The sequence below is a fragment of the Lemur catta genome, chromosome X, assembly GCF_020740605.2.
Source record: "Lemur catta isolate mLemCat1 chromosome X, mLemCat1.pri, whole genome shotgun sequence".
NCBI lineage: Eukaryota > Metazoa > Chordata > Mammalia > Primates > Lemuridae > Lemur > Lemur catta.
Genome location: NC_059155.1, coordinates 49,921,273 through 49,943,752, shown reverse-complemented (window position 1 = coordinate 49,943,752; position 22,480 = coordinate 49,921,273). Strand labels below are relative to the sequence as shown.

The window sequence follows — 22,480 nt, the reverse complement described above, 5'->3', positions numbered from 1 at the left end:
CAAAGATAGGTACCTGTGCAACATCTGTTAATGTGTAGAGAGAACCTGTACAGATTTTTTGAATGGTGGTACACGGAGTGGGAACTCAAGCTCAGCATCAAAGTCTTCCTCAATTGAAGAGGCAAAGATCAAAGTTCAGAGAGGCTGGGATATATAATATTTACAGGGCAGAGTACCAGAGAAGAGGGAGCTACGTAGAAATAGAACTCAAAAAACCTACTTATGGGTCCCCCTTGAGTAACTGAAGACTAAGCCAAGCCTGAGTAATAAGCTCAGCACGAATCTCCACAGACTGAGCAACAGAACACCAGAGAACTTTAAGCTGAACAATCCCCAGAACCCACACAGAGCTGGGAGATGTTTGTGTTCCAATCAGTAAGAATGCAGAGATAAAACAAGTCAGACCTTACAGTAGAGCGAAACTGGCCAGAGTAAAGGATACTTTATATTTGACCTAACAAAGCTTAAAAAGAAGCCTCAAAAAGACCAAGCTGGTCCACAAACAAGTGCTGACAAAGCAAAATTCAAAGCTCTTTAATTAAACAAAATCAAGACATTCAATAAGTCACAATGTTGAATAACCAATAAAGATTACTCAAAATATAAAAAAAGGAAAATGTGAATCATAACCACAATAAAAATCAATCAACAGAAAACCATGTAGAGGAAGAAGTAAGGGAGAAAAGAAAATATTTTAAAAATGGGAAGAAAAATACCTAGAAAGAGCCATTGAAAAGGAATAGTATAGGATGTTAAAATAATCACGAGAGTGTTGTCATGAAAGTCAAGGGGAAAGTTTCAAAAAGGAGGAGGAGATCAAGTAAGACAGACACTGAAAAGTGTTCACTGGATTTGACAAGAAGACACCTGGTGAGTTTGGCCAGGCTTTTCTAGTGAAGAGAGAGGGATAGAAATGGGACTGCAAAGTGTCTGTAGAGTGAATGAGATGTGAGGAAGACATGACAGCCAAATATATTCAAGGCAAGATTCTCTCTAAACCAGGGAAGGCAAATTGGTGTACGTTTTACATGTGAAAATATTTTTTAAAACTATTCTGAAACTTCATTAGCAATTTCTCCTTTCTCTTCCAGTCACATTTCTTTCCAACACAGAGAAATACTCTCCGTAGGAATTAGGACAGTAAAATTGTTACCAAAAAAGGCATTCAGCAGCTTCTGAACCTGAATATTACTGCCCACGGTGCGGTACAACCCCTCCGTCTTGATCCCTAGGGAAAGAAAATCCAGTCAGTTCGGTGTATATAGTTAGAACTTTTATCACCCCCAGGGTAGAGAAACTAGGTATGTGTACACGAGAGTCAATTCACATGGGAAGGGATCTCTCCCTACTCTCTTCAAGTTCTCAAGCCCTCCCCTCTAATAGAGTAACAGTCCTAAAGCATCTCTCCAAATAAGCCATCCTTTCAGATCTCATTAACCTGAACAGAAAAAAAACACACTCTGCAGTAAACAGAAGCATATGCTTAGGTGAGTGGCAGCCATTGGCTGACAATAGTGCAGCCATTTAGAAAGGAGCTAGGGCGAAATTAAAAAGACAGGAAATATCAACCCTCAAGCTGCTCCCAAACAGCCATATAAAGGAAGAGAGGGCTGGAATATGGCAGTTGTGAAGCAAAAGGCTGAGAAAAAACTGAAGCAACACATCAAAAAAAAAGAAGCTTGGCTCATACTACACTTGCCCACATTGTAAATATCCTCAGAGGGAAACCAGGGAGTATCGTCAATGGGAAAGAATGCTGATTCCACATTTGCCTGACTTTAGCTTTCCTCCCGTCAATTTTTAAACCAATATGTATTGTGGCAGAAATTGAACCTTTCTTTATTTGGATGGTACCATCATAACACTGCTTAAGGAGCGACAGGTACTATTTCAGAATATTTGATAAACAATTTGTAGCTCTTTTTTGTTAAAAGCAGGAAACCATAAATTAACCAAATATGCTTAGATACCACTGGTTTGGAATTTGCTGTAATCCTATGGATTGTGTCTAGTGTACAAGATTTATAAACAGTCTTTATTTTTAAAATGGGTCCTGACCAATAGATAATATAATTGCCCTAGTGTAAAATCAGAGTGACCAGCTACAAACAATACCATGGCTATGGTTCAGATCTTACCTTTGGTCTCAATAATATTGATACACTTCCTAACAAACTTGAACCCCACTTCATTCAGCTCCACTGTTTCAAGTAAAGAAAAACAAAGTTAGATCCTGCTGCAACAAGTGTCATATACCAAACATGTAATGATCATGGTAAGGGACTCTAGTGAGAGAGCTAAGGGACTACACTGAAAGAACAAAAGTTGCTCATCTCCAATCACCTTTAGTTTTAACTCTCATAACACAAAATGCTTTTATTTAGTTCCCTGCATTTTGTCGCTTTATGCAGGAGCAACATGAAATGTGAAATGTTAGCCTGGAAATGCACACGATTTCTATCAAATGTCCAGAACAAGATTATAATATTTCTCTCTATATTACCCCACCAAAAGCTTATGATGAAGAGCCTTCCTTAGTTTCATTAACAGTCACATTTTAAAAAATAGGGCTGAATTTCATTTCCCAGAGAGGCATCTGCACACAGAATTGTATAAATAATACATATCATTATTGCTAGTATTTACTATGATTAGGACAGCTGGCAGCTGGTAACAGTAGTAGACCAAAAACTTGAATGACTCACTTTCTTCTTGTTTTGTTATAGGGCTGTGGTAGATCTACAAAAGAGAAACAGAAAGGGCCATGGCCATTGTGAATCACTACAGGTAAGCAGGGCAAATAACATTAAATGTCTTTACAAAGATTGGCCATAAAAAATCAATACATACACCGAGGTTTTAACAAAAAAGAAAAGTAGGCTAAATAGAATCATCTTTGCCCAATTGTTAGTAAAACAATTACTAAAAATTTCCCTGGATTTCACACAGTTCACTGTAACTGAAGCTGTACCAAATCCATAGTAGACACCCACTTATGTGAAGCTTGGAGAATTTTTATAATGGAACAAAAAGTACATGAGAGAAAGGAAGTGTTTTTCTCATGGATACCTGACTAATGGGCATTAATGGTAACATTTAAATGTTCCCAACACTAATCTCCCACCGTAAAAACTAGTTAATGTCTGTTTCCTGTGGAAAGGCAAGTGACCATCTCAAAGAGATCCATGTATTTTTTACCAAGATTTCTCTTAGTTGTCTTGAAGTATGCATTGTGATAGTGATGTGAGACACCAGATGGGAGATTCTTTAATCTTGAAGTCCAGTCTTGGAGCCACCTCGACCACATTAGAAAATATTACACAGACCCTTTCTATTCTCTAGATTTCAAAATTTCTGTCAGTAAAGTGAACAGGATTGGACTAGATGTTTCTTCAAGGCCTGATCTTCTCTGACAGATTAAGCAAAGGCATGCATATGGTGTGTAGAACTAGGGGACTGTGGTGTTTGGTAAAGTAGCAATGACATGAGCAACATAAGGCTGCAGGAAATTAAACCCCCTTTGAGCCATCTGTTACAGTCTGTTTCAACAGGGCCTCCTTTTCATAAAAAAAAAAAAATTCTGCATATGTCTGTATACCCATGGATATTTTAGTGAAAGAGATTTCTGTGCTAGACAGCCTTTGCTGCCACTTTTATAAACAAGACATTTGTGAGAAGTCTGCCACGATCAAGTTGGTGCAGATATACATTCAGTGGGCCCATGTGCTAACATCCTTCTCCACAAACAGCTATCTGCATCTTTTGATCTTTAAAAATCTAAAGCAGGAGCAAACGCAGGAGAATGAATCAACAGATAAATGCATAGCTGAGCCTCCTAAAATCCTCCTGGAGAAACATCTCAGGTATGTAAGAGTTAAGCAACAGATTTCTGGGAAATGACAGAGGAAAGAAGGTCCTAGACTACTTTCTGGATGGCAGACCTCACAACAACACTTCTGCTGTGTTCCAGGTTACTATAAATGTAATCTGAGATCCGGTTACTCCTCTTCAGTCTACAGGATACTGAGGACATACAGAAAGAAAAACCTTGAATGTATTATCCCTCATAGCCAGTTGGATACAGTCTTATCACTCACAGGTGACAGGAATGTATCCAAATACTGTTAAATCTTAGTGGTTTTGCACCCATCCTTCAGCTCAGTTACGAGCACCTACAATTAAGAGAATACATTATGGTTAACAGAAAGGCTTTCATCTGGTTTCTCAAAGTGACCCTGTAAGGTAGGTAGAACAGAACACTAAGCCATTCTACTGAAGAAAGGAAAATTGAGTCTCAGAAAAGTGAAACGACTTGGCTCATGGTCACATTTAATGTCAGAACCAGGACGTAAATCCAAGCTTTTGGAATTCCAACACCAGGAAGCTGATATTATTCCACATGGCATTAAGAAATGTATGAGGAAGATACTGAAGAGAATGTTTTCCAAAGATTTCTGACTGTCTATAGTGGACTCTTATTGATAATGACTAACTTTTTTAAAGGATTGCTTGTCGTACTGTACAATAGCATTTGAAATGGAGTCGTACATCTTGAGATACAGGATGGCAATGCCATCTCCTCTACCAGCTATACTCTTAAAGAGAATGAGCTGAGTTGGGGGTTTATGGGGAGGCATAAAAATCATCATTATTAAAAGCTTAAAAAATGCTCATTCAAAACCACAGCAATTGTTTTCTATCCTTCTAGATGAACACATATTAATTTTATAATCCCAAAAAAAGGGATTAATTTGGTTTCTTAAGAAGATCTTCTGGCAGGGTGTGATAGCTCACACCTGTTATCCTAGCAATCTGTGAGGCAGAGTCTGGAGGATAGCTTGAGGCCAGGAGTTTGAGACCAGCCTGAGAAAGAGTGAGACCCCTGTCTCTACTAAAAATAGAAAAATTAGCCGGGTGCTATGGCCCGAGATTGTAGTTCCAGCTACTTGGGAGGCTGAGGCACCAGGATCACTTGAGCCCAGGAGTTTGAGGTTGCTGTGAGCTAGGCTGATACCATAGCATTCTAGCCTGGGAGACAGAGCAAGGCTCTGTCTTAAATAAAAATATAGAAGAAAAAGAAGATCTTCTAGAAATAGCTACATAGTCTAACTTTTCTCAGCAGGGAACTGAGAGACCTGCATTCTTAGCCCAGCTTTAATGCTTAATCTGAGGGTGATCTTAGACAAGTCCATCATCTCTCTGAAACTCAAGTACCTTGCTTGTTAAAAAAAGACATGTGGAAGCAACAATTCCTTCCAGCTCTAAAGATTTGAGTCTAAAGACTCTATTACCATTCAATTGTTTTATACCCACTGATGCCACTAGAGAGCACTCATACACTGGCCTATGCTGCAAGGTTTCTCCAGGGTTGGGTAACTTACTGGTTCCTTCCCATCCATGGCTTCCATCCATAGTCTTCTATTAGCTTCTGAAAGGGCCTGCAGAGTGATGGTTCCGGGCCTGAGAAAAAAATGACAAGTTTAAAGCAAAAAAATTCACCTAACAGGAGGGAATCTTACAATGCAGGGTCCCTCTCTACCCTGAGAGGTATCCCACTTAGCAGTCAATGGCCTACAGAATGCTTATTTCTCAAAATCTCTTTTTGCTTGGAATAATGTGGGCAATTTAAAGAAGAATAACTTTGGGAACCCTGGGGGAAGTGGTATCTTGGTTATCTTGGTGGCCTAGTGCCAGGGACAGGCAAGGAAATGGGAAAGTGAATGTCAAGACATCTCACACAATGCACATCTAAATTGGCCCCACTGTGTTTCAGCCAAATCGAGGTTCTCCCTGCCTCCCTCTCTTGGAAGGCAGCCACTAAGAGTGAGCATGTACATCCTGGGCACATTCATCTGTCAGGAAAATGGCTTTACCGCTTCTCCCATGTAGACGTCCAAGAAGCATTTTCAGCTGGGAAGAACTCAACAACACTCACACTAGCTAAGCCACAGGGAGGAGGCTTTTGGCTTATAAGCAATCCTATGACTAATAACAACAACTAATATTTATTAAATGCATATTAGGTGCCAGATTCTGTTCTAACTACTTTACAAATGTGAACTCTATTAATCTACACAATAAGTTTATGAAGCAGTTACTATGGTAATCATCCCTATTCACTAAAGGGGAAGCACAGAGAGGTCATTCAAGGTCACAGAGTAAAAAAGTGGTAGAGACAACATTTAAATCCAAAGTCTGACCCAACAGCCATATTTTTAAACACTACACTATAGGGCCTCTTTTACATGGCAAATGGCTTCAAACCCAACTTTATTTTATTTATTTGAAGGACACCAGATATGGTCTGAATATCACCCAAATTTTTATGTTGAAACTTAATTGCCACGGTAATAGTAGTAAAAGGTGTAAGGGTGAAGCCCTCATGGATGGGATTAGGCCCCTGTTAAAAGGACTTGATGGAGTGGGTCTGTTCTCTTATATTCCTTCCACCAGGTAAGGACACGATGTTTTATCTTCCCAGGGGAAAAGCAGCAAAGTGCCATTTTCAAAGCCGAAACTGGGCCCTCACCACACACTGAACCTGCCAGTGCCTTCATCTTAGACTTCCAGCTTCCAGAACACTGAGAAATAAATTTCGATTATTTATATAATACCCAATCTCAGGTATTTTGTTATAGATGCACAAATGAACTAAGACACTACCTGTATACCCAGAGATACCCAAGTTGATATACTCTTTATGGTATTTATAGCCCTTTACAACTAAACTGGAAATTTAAGATTAACCAAACTATTGTAAGCATAGACTCTACATGCATTCTCTGGCTGGCTGTGCCATTAGGAAAACCTTGTTCCTCTTATTGCTTCTGTGATTAGATGAAATCTGTCCCAGAGTCATACAAAGATAATAGCAATGACAAGAGACGTCACAGAATCCCAGATAAGTCACTGAACCTCTCTGTACCTCAGTTTCTTTATCTGTAAGGGTATTGGAGCACAAAAGCTGAAAGTTCTTTTCCAGAACTGATATCATGGGGGTCCTTTTCTACTTGTCCTCCTATCTCTTATTTCATAAAAATACCCCTTAGACAGAAACCCCACAAAATGATCTTTGAGCCATACTCCACTGACCACCAGGACATGGCACTAGGCACTGGATTCTATGAAGTTTACCCTTCTTTAACACACACCCATCCTTTTAGATATATCTCATGGGGCTAGAAAGTCTAGGAATCTTTGTCAAGACAGCTACCCAGCTGAATGCTTAAGCCAGAAGTAAAGAGAGCAAACACATGTACAACAGACAAAAAAGCAAACACTGAACACCACATATGCTATTAAACATCTTCTGGAACTCAGCTTTACTATCAGGAAAATAGAAAACCTGGTATGTGCTCTCTTGACCTTACAGAGAGGCTAAAAGAATAAGTAAATGACTATTCAGGAAGGATTTGGAGATCCTTAGTTACTACAGAAAGTCAAATCAAAGAAGAAAATAGCTAAGAACAGGATGAAAAAGTGGAAAAAGTACTAACTTCTAGTCCAGGCTTCTCCACTAATTATCTTTATGACCTGAGACAAATCCATTGCCCTCCATGAGATCCAACTGGAACAAAAAACCATGGACCAAAAACGCATGTGTATAGCATATCAGCAGTAGAGGGCAGTAGAGTGTTGCCTTAAAGATGAGAATGCTTGGATTTAGAAACTGGCTCTACAATTTATAATGTGTTTAGCCTAAATTGCTTGCTTAAAATTTTCTCTGCCTCCCTGTCTTCATTTGTAAAATGGGGATAATAACAGCCCCTTTTACATGACTGCAGTGAGGACTAAAAGAACTTATACACTTACAGGGCCGAGAACAGTGCCTGACATGCAGGCAGTATTTGGCAAATGTCAGCACTTGTGATTATTATTATTATTATTACTATTATTAATATTATTATTAAGACCCTTCAGGCTCTGATGTGCTGAGCCTGTGGTTTCAAAGACTTGTAAGAACCTAAATTTTAATAATGTTATCCTCTCTTCCTGAAGTAGAAAAAGAGATTCAAAGAGCCCTTTCCTCTGTGATCCAGGGAACATGAGCACAGGTGTTTTATGCCAACTGGGACTCTGTTTCTTACATGAGACTTCCTGGCCAGGAAAGCAGATGTCACGTCCCTCAGAAAGCTCCACATGTAGAAAGGGTCATAAGCACATGTTCGTTATTATACTCAATGCTCTATTTCACACCATGTTTATTTTGCTTATGATAGACAATGGAACAAAACGAACAAGAGTATGAATTCTGGAGACCTAAACCCCAGGATCTGAGCTCAGCCTCAACACAGACTATGTGATTTTGTTTGAGCAAATCAGTTAAATGTACTTGGCTCTCAGGCTCCACATCTGGAAAATGGGGGGTAGATTAAATGAGGGAATGTTTTTTAAAGGGCACAACATATGTCAAAATGTTTTAAATCCTGGGTTCTAGTCTCAGAATTCCTCAGCATTCCATGGTAAGAAAAAAATACATTTAAAAATAAAACTCAAATTTAGTACCTACCATGAGCCATGTACAGTAAAAGGTACCAAAAAAATAAAGATAAATGGGTCCAAACCCCTAACATCAAGGCCAAACCATCTGCAACTCCTTTGAGTTGGGGATATTATCTGCATGAAAGGGAAATCACAGCCAGTGGTAATATTCCCCTCCCACTGGCCCTGAGGCTGTCAGGAAAATGACGGACAGTCTCATGGTGACTGGCAATATTGATTAATTATATACATCATTTTAAATTTTTAAATTTAAAATTTAAAGGTTAAATTGTACTCTGAAGGAACTGGGGAGAAACAAATGCAACCAAGTCCAAAACTTGCAAGCCATACATCTAAGATCTAAAAGTTGATAATCACACTATTTGTAGTTCAAATAAATATCTGCAAAGTAGGGAAAGTCTGCATGCATTTTGCACCAAGTAGGGGAAAAAAAACAGCCTCTGCCCAATCTTCCTTCCCATAAAAATGTGTGCCAATTCATTTGTTCTTTTATGTTACATTAGAAGATTTTAAAAAGAACGATCTTTATTATCTTGTCCCTTTGGCAGCATCAGCAAATGTTGGCCTTTTGCATATCTGATGTCAAATTAAATTTTAGGAGAGACCTCCCAGAACAAGAGAGACAAACCTGACCAAAGCTTGCATAGAGAACGCCAGCTCTGGGCCTGGTCTAACAGGGATCGCTGTGAAGGGGAGCCAGAAGAGCTGAGAAAAGTATGTCTTGAATAGACTTTTTTATCAACCGTTTTTATCAGCCAGGAATGATAAAGGAAAATACAAGACCAACCCAGGCTCAGCATCTGTCACATGGGTACACTGCCAATGCAAACCAGCACAACTTACCTTTCATTAGTTTCTATATCAAAACAGAACCTCTTGTCGATAGACTCCGTCTTCCTTCTCACACAGTATTTCAGGGTTAAATCCAAGGGCCCCTGATTTGAAACAAGGATTACCAGGCAATCAGGAAAAAAAAAAAAACGCATAAAATATTATTCTTCATCGTACAGTGCCCTCAGTGTTACTTGGAAGGCATCTATTAAGGCAGCAGGAGCAATGTGTAGACTCAGTGAGAACCTTGCCCCTCCAAATGGTACTTGCAGCAAAAGGACAGATGGTTTCTCTCTGCTCCAAGAATCAATAGTTGAGGATGATAAGAATCACAAAAGGAATTACTTGAAAGGTAGTCCAATAATAGGATAAATAAGCAAATCTGTGTATTAGTCAAGATGGCATTTGATATTTCATATGTGCGGGATAGAGTGGCCCACCTTACACTTGTGGGCACTTAAGGCTATTGAAACTCGCTATGCCCATAAACTAAAATTCCACAGCCCCATATTGTTTGGTTTTTCTCTATTATCTCAACAGAGATAATGTGGTAAAGGTAAGAGAAGTAATATTTATTTATCCTACTAAGCAACCTTATTTATCCTTCCACAAATTATGTTAGGTAGTTTTAAACCAAGTTTCTTCATAACAACCCTTAAAGGGAAGTGAAACTCAGAGGTAAAATGTTTACCAAGTAGGTATAATGGAAATAACAGTAACTAGGAAGCTTAAGACCAGAGGTCTTGTCTCAGTTATGCCAGTTCCTAGTTGTAGGACCCTGGGCACTTCACAACCTATTAAAATGGTATAACACTACACATTCTACTATCTCAAATTCAGAAACAGTGCCAAGTGCCAGGTCTGTGCCTAGGCACTATGCCATCCGAACTGGCTCATATGGCTAATTGCCCAATACTTCGTTTCACCAGCACACTCAACCCCTTGCAGCCCAATCCTTTTGTTGCTTCTCCAATATAAAAACTCAGCCCTAAATCAATCCTTCAGTATGCCTTAGTTACTTAAGATGCCACATGTTAGTCTTTCGAGAGTGGTAAACACAGTCACATACTCTCCCCTCAGCTCCCTCAGCTTAGGAGGCACCATAGCTCAGGAGCCTAGGCCTTGCTCACCACTCCAGCCCCATCTCCAGCCACTCCCCACCTGTTTAATACCCCTTCAGTGCAAAAGTACTCTTATTTCACCAAGAAATAATGCTATTTAATGACCGTATGACTTTACATATATTATTCCCGCCACCAAAAATGACTTTTTCTATATTCTTTGCCTGTCTAAACTCTTGTTATATAAACTGGAGTTCAGCTTTCATTTCCTCCTCAATCCTTCCCCAACCACATACATTGGTCACTATGTGTTTTGCACATTATATAAAAATTTCCTCTTTTTCTGTCTGATTTCCCCAAATGACTGAGAATCCCTGAAGGATATGGACAGTCTCTTATTCATCTTTATATCTATAGCACATAGCAAATAGTGTTTACTTTATGAACTAAATGATCATCCTTTCCATTTTTCTGATGAGGAAACTAAGACCAAGCAACATTAAGTAATTTACTCAAAGTCAAAAAGCTAACAGACCACAGAGTTAAGATTTAAACACAGTTTTTGAGACTCAAAATACAGCAGTCTTTTTTCTGACCATAACTTCCTAGCAGAGAAGAGATAAGGATGTAATAAAATACTGTTTGGGAAGGTGATCAGTAAACTCATAGGACATCACAGATTAGAGTAGACAAGATGAACTACTGGAGAACGCTAGAAAATGCCACAGTCAGAAAGAGGGCCAATTCCAACATCTGCTAATTGGACTCATGACAATTATTTCACATAGCTGCTGGGAGAGTAAATGAGGAACATGAACATGATGGAATGGTCTAGCTCAGTGCCTGGCATATAGCACATGTAAAAGAAATAGTGGTTTTAATGGTGCTGTTTTTATTAATTTATTATTTATTTGTATTATTTATAAATTTTTGTTTTCATTTATTTTTTGCTTTTAAAAAATGTTTTTATAAAAATTTATAGGGAAGAAGTTTAATTTTGTTACATGCATAGATTCAAATTGGTGAAGTCAGGGCTTTTGGTGTATCTATCACCTCCATAACCTACATTGTGCCCCTTAAGTAATTTCTCATCATCTACCTACCCTCCCACTCCTGTACTCTTCCAAGTCTGTATTCTCTATCACTCCATAATCTACATCCATGTGTATACCTTATTTGGCTCCTTATAAGTGAGAACATGTGCTATATGTCTTTCTCCAATTAACTTGTTTCACTTAATAACCTCCAGTTTCATCCATGTTGTAACAAAACACATGATTCATTCTCTTTTATGACTTAATAGTATTCCATTGTGTATATAATACCATTTTTCTTTATCCAATCATCCACTTATGGACACTGAGGTTGACTCCATATCTTGGCTATTGTGAATTGTGCTGCGATAAACATACAAGTGTGGGTATCTTTTTAATACAATAATTGCTTTTCCTGTGCGTAGATACCCAGTAGCGGGATAGTTCTACTTTTAGTTCTTTGAGAAACCTCCATACTGTTTTTCCATAGAGGTTGTACTAATTTATACTCCCACCAATAGTGTATAAGAGTATCCTTTGCTCACCATCCTCACTGATATCTGTTGTTTTTTATCTTTTAAATAATAGCCATTCTGTAAAATACAAACTAGTACCAGGAACTGAGTCAGAGACCTGACAGGAAGAAATCATTTCCAACTCCAATTTGGGGAAATTCAAGTAACTCACTCCACCTTCCTCTGCCTTTTAAATAGGGAACCAAGTTCCTCTTTCCATTCCATAAGAAATCTTACATAAAAACTGCTCAGGCTGACAACAGTTTTGCAAGCAGCCACTGAATGAAAACAGAAGAGGGAAAGAAAAACAAAAAGGAGGGCTTACTCTCATCTAGGAGGATATGAAAGTGGTATCTGCTGACTTTGCCTTGGGTTTTGCAAGAAGCATCTCTGAGCAGGACAGAAAATGCCTAAATATTATTACTGTCTTTCATGTCCAGGATGTAGAAAGTAATGTGTGTAGAAAAATAAAATGAAGAGAGTGCAGGCCAGTCAGATATAACTAACATGGAACAAATTCTATGCTGCAGCACAAGATCAATTTATTGGAATCACATTGAAAGTTGTTTTGGCAATTGGTAAACTATTATAGGAATGAACAATTGGCCCATGACAAAAGCATAGATGAGGATTCTGGAAACTCCATCCGATACATTTCTCGAGAATTCCATCCCATTATCCCATCACATTCAAGGCAGATCTTGTGGTTAAAGAAAAAAAAGCAGGGGCAGTTCTTAACAGCCTACAACAAAAATCTCAGTCACCTCTAATTTCATATGAACGAGCCACACAAAACATCTTCCATGGAAAGCAACAGCAATGGAGAGAAATTGGCACAAGTTTTCTCCAAATTCCTGCCTACCTAAATTAGGTCTTCATGTACTACATTTAATGCTAACAAATAGACCTTAAAGTGCTTCCAACAAACAATTTGTAAAGAGTAGCAATGCTTAGAAATCATGCAGTAAGATCCTGTCTGAGAGCCAGTTAAAGGGGAGAAAAACACATCGAACTACTTTTAGAATGTAAACAGTATCTCTGACGATCAGCTTTCATTTTAAAAAACCTTTGTATGTATTTGTGTATAAAAGATCGAGTTCTTCCAGGTGAGTAAACTGTCATCTCTGTGTGTTAAACTTATGTTGTCATTTTACAGAGAGGGTAAAGGTTTAGAGGGCAGAAGAGGAGAAATTAACTGCTTAAAGATATCTGAGTATTATGTAGAACTGTAGGAAACAAATGTACTCCTTTTTTTACAAAAGGAATTTTGGAAATTGATTCATATTTCAAAAATTTGCTACTTAAAAGAATCCTATAGGAGTGCCTTCATTAATTAACACATTGATTGCCACACCAGAAAAAAAAAAAATTGTTTCCTTGGGGCCACAGTGTTTTATTACAAAAATAGAATAAAAACTTTGAAAACAAAACAATCCTTTCTAATATAATGAAAAACTTGTTATTTTTTTATTGTTTTCCCTGTGAGAGTTATATGCAACTTGAAAAATAACTCTTGTGGCTCCCAAGGTGAAGAGACACGAGTTACATATGCTTCATGAGGCCCCGGGCTCAAAACTAACGTGAGTTAAATACAACTCACATGGCAGTTAATGTGTTAAAAACAAAGAATCCGCTTTTTTGCATATTTTCTTTGTACAATGTGACAGGCCTTTGTAATGATAAATGGTCTGCAAGACTATAGGCACCATCAGAAGGCCTGACATAATGAACGTAGAGATTGTTCACGCAATAGAATGATATCTGTCCAAATGCAAACATACACCAAAGACAACATATCAAGTCATGGCTTCACATGACAGTGATGGACTTGTTTATTAGATAATAAATCTGCATATATTCTTTGCTGAGATTAAGTAACAGATATGACTCCAAAAATGGGGCAAAAACAACAACTGACCTGCTTAGCACCTGGTTTCTGCTCCATAGGCGTCATGGTAAGTGTTTTGGTCTCTTTCTCATACTGGCAATAATATTTCACCCAGGATATGCCCAAAGCCCCTACAAAGACAGGCAAAAGTGACCTGACAGAACATAAATGTTTTAGCTGTATTGTCAGTCAACCCGTAAGATAGAAGCTGTTTACGGTTTGCTGCTCACATTCAAACTCCCGACCCAGCCTTGCTTTTACCATTAGGTTCAGCCTTACACAGTCACCTGCACATAAGAAGATTCTAACCTTCACAAACTGCTTTCCACATCTCTTCCTGGCTCTCTCCAAACCTATTCTCCCTGCCATGTTGCTGACGAAAAGTACCACCATATATCTCAGAAACTGGAGACTTCTGTCACCTGTTCCTACGTCACTATAACTTGTCTCATTTGATTGGTCACTGGATTCTGACCCTTTCGTTTCCTAAATGATTCTACATGTCTCTCCTTTAGCTGCCTCTTCCTCTCCATCCCTTTTAGCACTGAAAGTTAAGGACCCTATTGCCGTCTTATTTTTTCAGTGTGATGAGATTATTTCAAATAGAATAAAACTTCACTATTTCTTCAATTATCTATTTTAGTGGCCTTCTCTCTAGTTTCCTCATCTCTGACAAAAACATTCTAGTCCATACTCCACCCTTTTGCTAGAGGAATATAATTTAAATACATGGCTATTAATGTCATTACCCCTATTTTAAACCACCCATGGCTTTCCAAACATCTCTAAAATTCTTAGCCTGCCTACAATCCCCTGATAATTTGATCAAAACTTACCTTTCCAGCTTTGTCTTTTGGAACCCTCACTTCTATGTTCCCATCTCAATGAATTACTTTCAGTTCCTACATAAACAGGCAGCCATATAATTTATATTCCAAATCCAAGACTTATTTAAGAGTGAATGGAGCAGTATTATTAATAATTATACCAGGAAAACAGCTGTAAATCAAAACTGTTCTTGGCAAATCAGGACCCTACAAATAATCTACGTCCTCCCACACCTGTGTGTTTTACACATGCAGTGGTATATGCCTGGAATTCTATTCCCCCTTTTCTTTGCCTGTGAAACTCTCACTCATCATTCAAGTTCTAGTTGAATCATCACTTCCTCAGTGAAGCCCTTAGATAGATGGCCAAATAAAGGGCTCAACACCTTTCATTACAAGTATTGATATACTTGTCTATCTCGACATCATACTGTAAACTTCAAGGACAAAAATCATGGTTGATTGACTTTTTCTTTTCTGTTTCCTAAATTAATTGCATGATATCTGGCTGAAACAATGCTCATTAAACATACATTCAAATGAATAGCAATTTTATATTGTTTGTAAAATTAGAAAACTCAGCCACAGAAGTATCCCTTAGCATTAGCAGAAGTTCTCAACTAGGGGTAATTTTACCTTCCAGGGGACATTGCCAATGCCTGGAGACATTGTAGGTTGTCACACCTGGGGAATGCTATTAGAGTAAAGTGAAGAAAGATCAGGGATGCTGATTAAACACACTATAATGCACATGATCACACCACAAAACAAAGAATTATCCAAGTAAAAATGTCAATAGCAAAGAGATTGAGAATCTCTGCAATACACAGTTGCAGAGTTGAAAAGGATAAATGGGAGAATGCTTCTATGAAAACAATCAAAACTTAATTGGCCGAAGGGGGGATAAGCATGATAATTTCACTGCTGAAATGCCATTCTTTGTAAATTGCAGTGATTTTTGCCACTGGTAACATATGGCTGTGTGTCTTCTACTGACTCCCCAGATAGAATAACCCTGGGCAGGGACTAAAATCTCAGGATTTGGGAGCATAGCGTCATAGTTCAAAAGGAAATCAAACAGAACATACAGGTTTGCATAATGTTAATCTAGAGGTAGGAAAGGTTGAATTATCTGCAACATTCAGTGACTCAATGAGTTAACTCATTTTCTTTGTTTAGTAATAAACAACAAATACTGTCCTGGTGACTGAAATCAACATAGTCATTAAGTGCTTTAAGAACAACCACGTGATCCTAAATCAGTGGATGGTATAGGGTGTAGTGGTGGGAGCATGAGTTTTGCCATCTCACAGACCTGGCTTTAATGTTAGGCCTATCACTAGTTCACTAGGTGAATTTCAAATGATGAACTCTAGGAGACGTAAGTTTAAGATAGGTGGTTTCACAGATAAAATGAGACAGTGTTTTTAAAGGACTTAGCACCATGCCTGGCACATAGTATTAATATTTTTCTACATCCTTTTCTGTACCTCTCTTTTTGCCTCAGTAAAGAAATCATGAGAAAGATCAAACAATTAACAATCCCCATTTTTAATCTCAAAGAAATAACCCCAGGTTGAATCACCCCAGAGTCTTTGTAAGACAAATCCTTAAGTTTCCCTCAATTTCTCCTTCCTCTTTCTATTCACTATTTCCAGCCTGTGCTCCAAGAAGTTGTCACTATTAGATGTCTATTAACAATACGGGTGCCCAGAGTTCAGAGAGTTCAAGTGACAGTAAGTGCCAGCCTACTGAAACCCAGTGGATACCACCCAGTCCCCATACACACATTTTTCTTGTGTATAGAGATAGCCTTCAATGGTGGGCTGTCCTGGAAGTTTGCATGTCTGGGGAGCTTCTTTCATCCTTTTCTTAAGTTCTTCCATCTCTTCCCGGGTACTGGAGAAATGATTCCTTGTCTGTCAAAAGACCATCATCAAAATCATAATCATCACCCATCATCATGAGTATTATTGGTCAGAGACTCAGGACAGAGTTCTCTACTTTCAGCATGTACAACAACATGGCAAAAAATAAATATTGAATGGCATAATGACTAGAAAACAATTATGAACAGATTAATACTACCTAAAGAATGGAAGAGAAACATATATAACTATGCAATATACTTATAAAACCACAACTGGGAGATTTTTTTTTCTAATAGGATTCATATAAGGTTGATTAAATATGGAAACAGTATGCTCCTTTATGAAATAAAAACTCACATGTATCATGATGCTATGTCCAGTGCCTTTTACAACGCCTGACACAGAGTAAATATTCATGGTACCCATAAACATTTGTAAAATGTGGCTTAAACAACTGAATGAGTATAAGAATATACATGACAAGAATAGGAAGGCTGTGCCTATGGCCATCTATAAAAACCAGCATGAGAAAAAAGGTAGAAAAAACCCTTACAGATAATGTATTTAATTCATGTAATAAGGAGTAAGAAAAGAGGGAAAGGGTAAAATGGGCATTTATGGTAATAAAAACCTACAGTGAGAGTATCTTGACCAGGGAAGTATTAATAGCTTGAGACCTGTACTTAAAGAAGCCTATCACTGGGTTCTGATCTGGGAGAGATAGAAAAAATTAGAAACGTTTATTAAATATAGGATATATGGAGGTATAGGTGGGTGGAAAGGTGGGTATGAATAGGAGTCAGTGACAAAAACAGGGAAGATATGAAAATAGAAGAACAATCCAGTACACTAAAATATTTGTGCTCCACACCAATATATCCTGACAAATTAGACAGAATGCAATAACCTAGAATTACAAGGTAAGGTGATGGGGGCTGAAATTCAATTGGAATAAATAGACATGTGAAAACCACCCACATATAAACTCACATTCTGCAAACTGAGCTGGAGCTGCTGTTTGTATGGAAGAAAATCCTGTGTGAGCTCCACAGTCAAGCTATTAGAAATGAAGAGGCTATGAAGAAAGGCCAAGACCTATGGAGAACATGTGAAAATAACATTATCACCAGCACATTCTAATTAACCAAATAAAACAACCATGAACTCAGAAAAGAAACTCCACAGAGTTTACCCATTACAGTGTTAAATATAGCAATGCAAACACAAACACCTCTACACATACCCATTTTTGATATTAGGTTAAGCATTTATCCTGCAGTGATTTTCAGAACATAAGAACTATTTATTGTATTTGTTTATGAATAAACAAATTTGTTCATCCAGAACTTCTTCAGATAGTGCACAAAGTCAGTCATCATTTGCAAAGTGTGGGAATAGACTGTGTCTTTTCTATATACATTCTCAGGATAGCCCCTCTTGTATGTTCCTGGAAAGAGTTGGAACCCATTCTACTAAGTGAAGTACCCCAAGAATGGAAAAATAAGCACCACATGTACTCACCATCAAATTGGTTTCACTGATCATCACCTAAGAGCATATTTAGGAATAATATTGATCGGGTGTCGGGCAGATGTGGGGGAGGAGGGGATGGGTGTAGACATACATAATGAGTGCGATGAGCACTGTCTAGGGGATGGACACGTTTGAAGCTCTGACTTGGGGGGTGGGGGGAGCAAGGGCAATATACATAACCTAAACTTTTATACCCCCCACAATATGCTGAAAGAAGAAAAAAAATAAAAATAAAAAAATAAATATATGATGAATGACTGAATAAGTAAATAGACCAATGAATAAAGTAAGATTCTTTACCTTAAGGAAGACTGTCATAATGCTAATAGGTCAAAACACTCTGACCCAGCATTCAGATGAGAAAAAGTTTGATGGAGTTGTAGAAGAAGACATACAAATGATCAATAATTTCTCAAACCTTTAAAATATTCAACCCCATAAGAAATCAAGTACATATAAAGAAAGAGAAAATATGATTTTCAGTCTCAAATTATAAATATTTTTTAAATAATGTTCAATACTGGCTAAGTGTAATAGGTAGCAGTAAAACTTGCTCTCTTTAGAAAGCAAATAGGTAACCACATATGAAAAGGCGCACACACACACAAGACACTATATCTATGTATATACACATATATATACTATATGTGTATATACACATAAATATATAAAAACTATATTATACAGGCATGCACATGCATGATACAGATGTGTGTACAGATGTGTGTGATATCCTCATACACGCAATACTTCCTTTCTCTCACCACAGCTTCTCAATCACCACCCACTCAGTCATTCAAGCCAGAAACTAACGATTCATCCCCAATTTCTCCTTCATTCATGACATACTCCAATCTATTAGCTTTGCCTCTGAAATATATGCCTAATACAAGTATGCTTCACTATTCCCACTACTACCATCTGAACCTAAGCCAGCATCTCCTCTTGCCTAGACACTGCACTAGCCTCCTAACTGGTTTCCTCCCTTCCACTCTTGGCTCCTTCCAAGCCATTCTCCATACAGCAAAATCAGCCCACATCATATCCTGTTTAAAACCATACACTAGTTTTCCACTGTACTTCGACTAAAACCCTAACCCTTTACCATGCCTATATTTCCTATAGCCTTCCTATCAGACATTATCTCCTGTCAATGTCCTTTTCTATTACCAATATCTAAATATACTAAAATTTTAATTCCCTGGGCACACCATTCTCTCTTAAGGGCTATGTACATGTGTTTCTGTGTGCCTGGTATGTTATGTCCCCACTATTCCAATGGCTGCAACTTCTCTTCCTATAGACCTCATATTAAATGGTACTTTCAGAGGTCCTCCTTAAACACTATCTAAATTAGATGCCCATTTCTGCCCTTCTTGGTTTCCTTTATAGCCCTTATCACAACTTTCGATTATTTTAATTATGTGAATCCTTCTTTCGCTCTAACCCATGACTATAGTCTTCATAAAAAGAAAAACTGAGTCTTTCTTGTTCACAATAAACACTTGTTTGCACATATACATACACAGATATATACAAATGAAAGGACAGATACACATGTACACAGATATACATGCTCATATTATATATAAATGTGCACATGTGTACACACACCCACACGTACGAATACACATGCACATATAGATAAAGACAGATGATAGATACAGAGTGAATTTGAAAGGGAAAGTGACATAATATTAACAGTGATTGTCTGTGGATTAAAGGATTTCTTGTTTTTGTTTTGTTTTTCCTATGAGTTTTTTCTAACTTTTTTGCAATGAGTGTATTATTTTTATAATAAAAAAGAACGTTATTAAAATTCAACATATTTATGAAATCAAAGCACATCACCAAATATAATAAATTAAGGAGACTGAAGTAGAAAAAAGTACACAAAATAGAAGTAAAAATAATAGAATGGGAAGTCATTGAGTGTAAGGGATATGAGCTCCTAGCACAGTACCTGGTATATAAGAGATACTTTCAGAAGAATTCTGAAAGCATGAGAGGAAGGCAGAGAGGGAAAGAAGGTAATAGGAAGAGTGGCAGAGAAACTGAGGGAGGGAAGGAGAGAGAGAAGAAAAGAGGAAGAAAGAAAATAGTCATAGACAAAGAGAGGAGGAGGGAGAGAGAGAGAAGGAATATTAGTGAGAAAGCAAAAAATACATAAGTCACCGTGACTAAATTCTTGACATTCAATATTAAACACTGACTATTCTTCACATTCTCTGAGAAACAAATTTTATGACCAAATTTTCACACATTTACCAAATATTTGGTAAATATTCTTACAACATTCACCAATAGAGACAACTTACAGGTTCGACAATATTGAACTTCTTGGACTCCTGAACTTCCTGGATTTGATAAACATAATCAAGGGAAGACTCGAAGAAATTGTGCCTCTCCTTGTCCACCTGAAGGTCTGCCTAAAGAGGAAGGGCAATAAATGTCACAAATTGGCATAGTCATTCATAATGTCAGGGCTTATGGACTCAACAGAATGCTAGCATTAGAGGGACAATTATCCATCAATGGGTGATGTTACCCTTTATTTTACAGATAGAGAACATGAAGCCAAGAGACAAAAAGTGGATTCCAGTTTTGGTTCAACATAAAATAAGCTTAGAAGTCATCACACTAGATCCATCCTGACAACCAGAAAAAAGATGAACCAATGGGAAATCAACACCTCTTCTTAGATCCAACCAAGAATTCAAGACAGAGGAGAAATTGCTGCTTTGAAACCTAACTAAAGAGGTAAGTACAGAGAACCAGACCTTACCAGAGCAGAAGCCCAGGAACAGAGTGAGATACTATGGCTAGCACTGGTGAAATTACAACTGAAAGAAATATAAGTATCAGAACTTATTTAAGTAAGAAGAAGGAAATGTGATGAAAAAAACAAAGATACAATAAAAAAATTGTAGCCTCTGACTACAACAGTAACAGTAAACTGAGCACAGCCAAGCTCTTAGCCATACAAACACAAAACCTCACATTAAAGACATATTTATTTAGCTCAGTTCCTTTTACCCAAACATCATCTCTGGCTTTCAACAAGAAAGTACAAGGCATACTGAAAGGCAAAAATCACTCTGAAAAGAAAGAAGAAAGAAGCACAAAAACCATTTTCACAAGAATTTACATAAGCCAAAGATTGTGGAATTATAAGACTGTAAATTTCAAAAGGCTCTAATAAAAAAAGAGAACATGTAAGAACATATGTATAATATTAGGAAACAGATGAAAACTCAAATAAAGTATCTAAAAAAAAATGCTAAAAATAAAAAACAGCATAGCCAAATTGAAGAATACCCTTACTGGGCTCACCAGTAGATTGGACATGGTTGAGGAGTTAGTGAGTTTGAAGATATGTCAACAAAAACCTTGAAAACTGAAATGCAAATAGAAAGAGGAATGAAAAACAAGGAGCAGAACATCCAGGAACTGTTGGAGAATTACAAAACGTGTTAACATGATGCATACTTGGAATATTAGAAAGAAAAGAAAAATAGAAATAAATGAAAGACATATTTAAAGTAATAATGTCTGAGAATTTTCCAAAATAAAAGATAGATACCAAACCACAGATCCAGAAAGCTCAAGGAACATGAATCAAGATAGATATCAAAAAAATCTCCATGTAGTTATACTGAAAGTGCAGAAAACCAAGGACTAGACAAAATTATAGAAGAACCTAGATTAAAAAAAAAAAACAAGGTTAAGAATTATATCAGACTTCTCTTAAATAACCATGCAAAAAGAAGAGAGTGGAGTAAAATATTTATGTGTTAAAAAAAAACTTAGAATTCTGTATACTTTGAAATTATCATTGCAAAGGAATGGAAAAATAAATACTTTCTCTAACAAAAAAATTGAAGGAATTTGATACCAGTAGACTTCTCTTGCAAGAAATATTAAAAGTTAAGTTCTGCAAATAGAAGGAAAATGATGTAAGTCAGAAATGTGGACCTACATAAAGAAAAAAGAATATGAGAGAAGGAATGCATAAAGACAAAAACAAATAAAAACAACAGTAACAATATTGTAACAGACTGAAGGGAGAAACTAGAAATGCTCTGTTATGAGGTTCTTGTACTGCCCATAGGCAGCATAGTGTAATTTGAAAGTGGACATGGATTAACTGTAAATGCATACATCAGGTTCTAAGGCAACCATGAAAAAAAATTAAATGAAAAGAAATATAATTGATATGCTAATATAACAAAATATAAGTCCTTAAAATTTTCAACTGAAACAAGAGAAGGTAGAAAAAGACTGAAAGACAAAAAATAGAAAGAAACAAAGAACAAGGGCAAAGACATGAAAATAGTAACAAACGTAGTAGTTACTGCTCCAACAATATCGATACCTTTAAATGTCAATGGTCTACATAAAACTATTAAAAAATAGAT

The 22,480-nt window shown here is 37.3% G+C and overlaps 1 protein-coding gene across 2 annotated transcripts in view; it reads right to left on the bottom strand.

The window, feature by feature from the left end:
* The window catches only part of OPHN1 (oligophrenin 1), a 315,778-nt gene that overhangs the window by 125,024 nt on the left and 168,274 nt on the right, over window positions 1-22,480 (bottom strand). For both annotated transcript variants that reach the window (XM_045538904.1, XM_045538903.1), the window contains exons 7-15: window positions 20,381-20,491; window positions 17,520-17,624; window positions 16,448-16,577; window positions 13,862-13,962; window positions 9,346-9,437; window positions 5,382-5,460; window positions 2,706-2,739; window positions 2,139-2,201; window positions 1,154-1,228 (exon numbers count right to left, since the gene is read on the bottom strand). In XM_045538904.1, coding sequence (XP_045394860.1) covers window positions 1,154-1,228; window positions 2,139-2,201; window positions 2,706-2,739; window positions 5,382-5,460; window positions 9,346-9,437; window positions 13,862-13,962; window positions 16,448-16,577; window positions 17,520-17,624; window positions 20,381-20,491 — 790 coding nt within the window. The remainder of the gene's footprint in view (window positions 1-1,153; window positions 1,229-2,138; window positions 2,202-2,705; window positions 2,740-5,381; window positions 5,461-9,345; window positions 9,438-13,861; window positions 13,963-16,447; window positions 16,578-17,519; window positions 17,625-20,380; window positions 20,492-22,480) is intronic.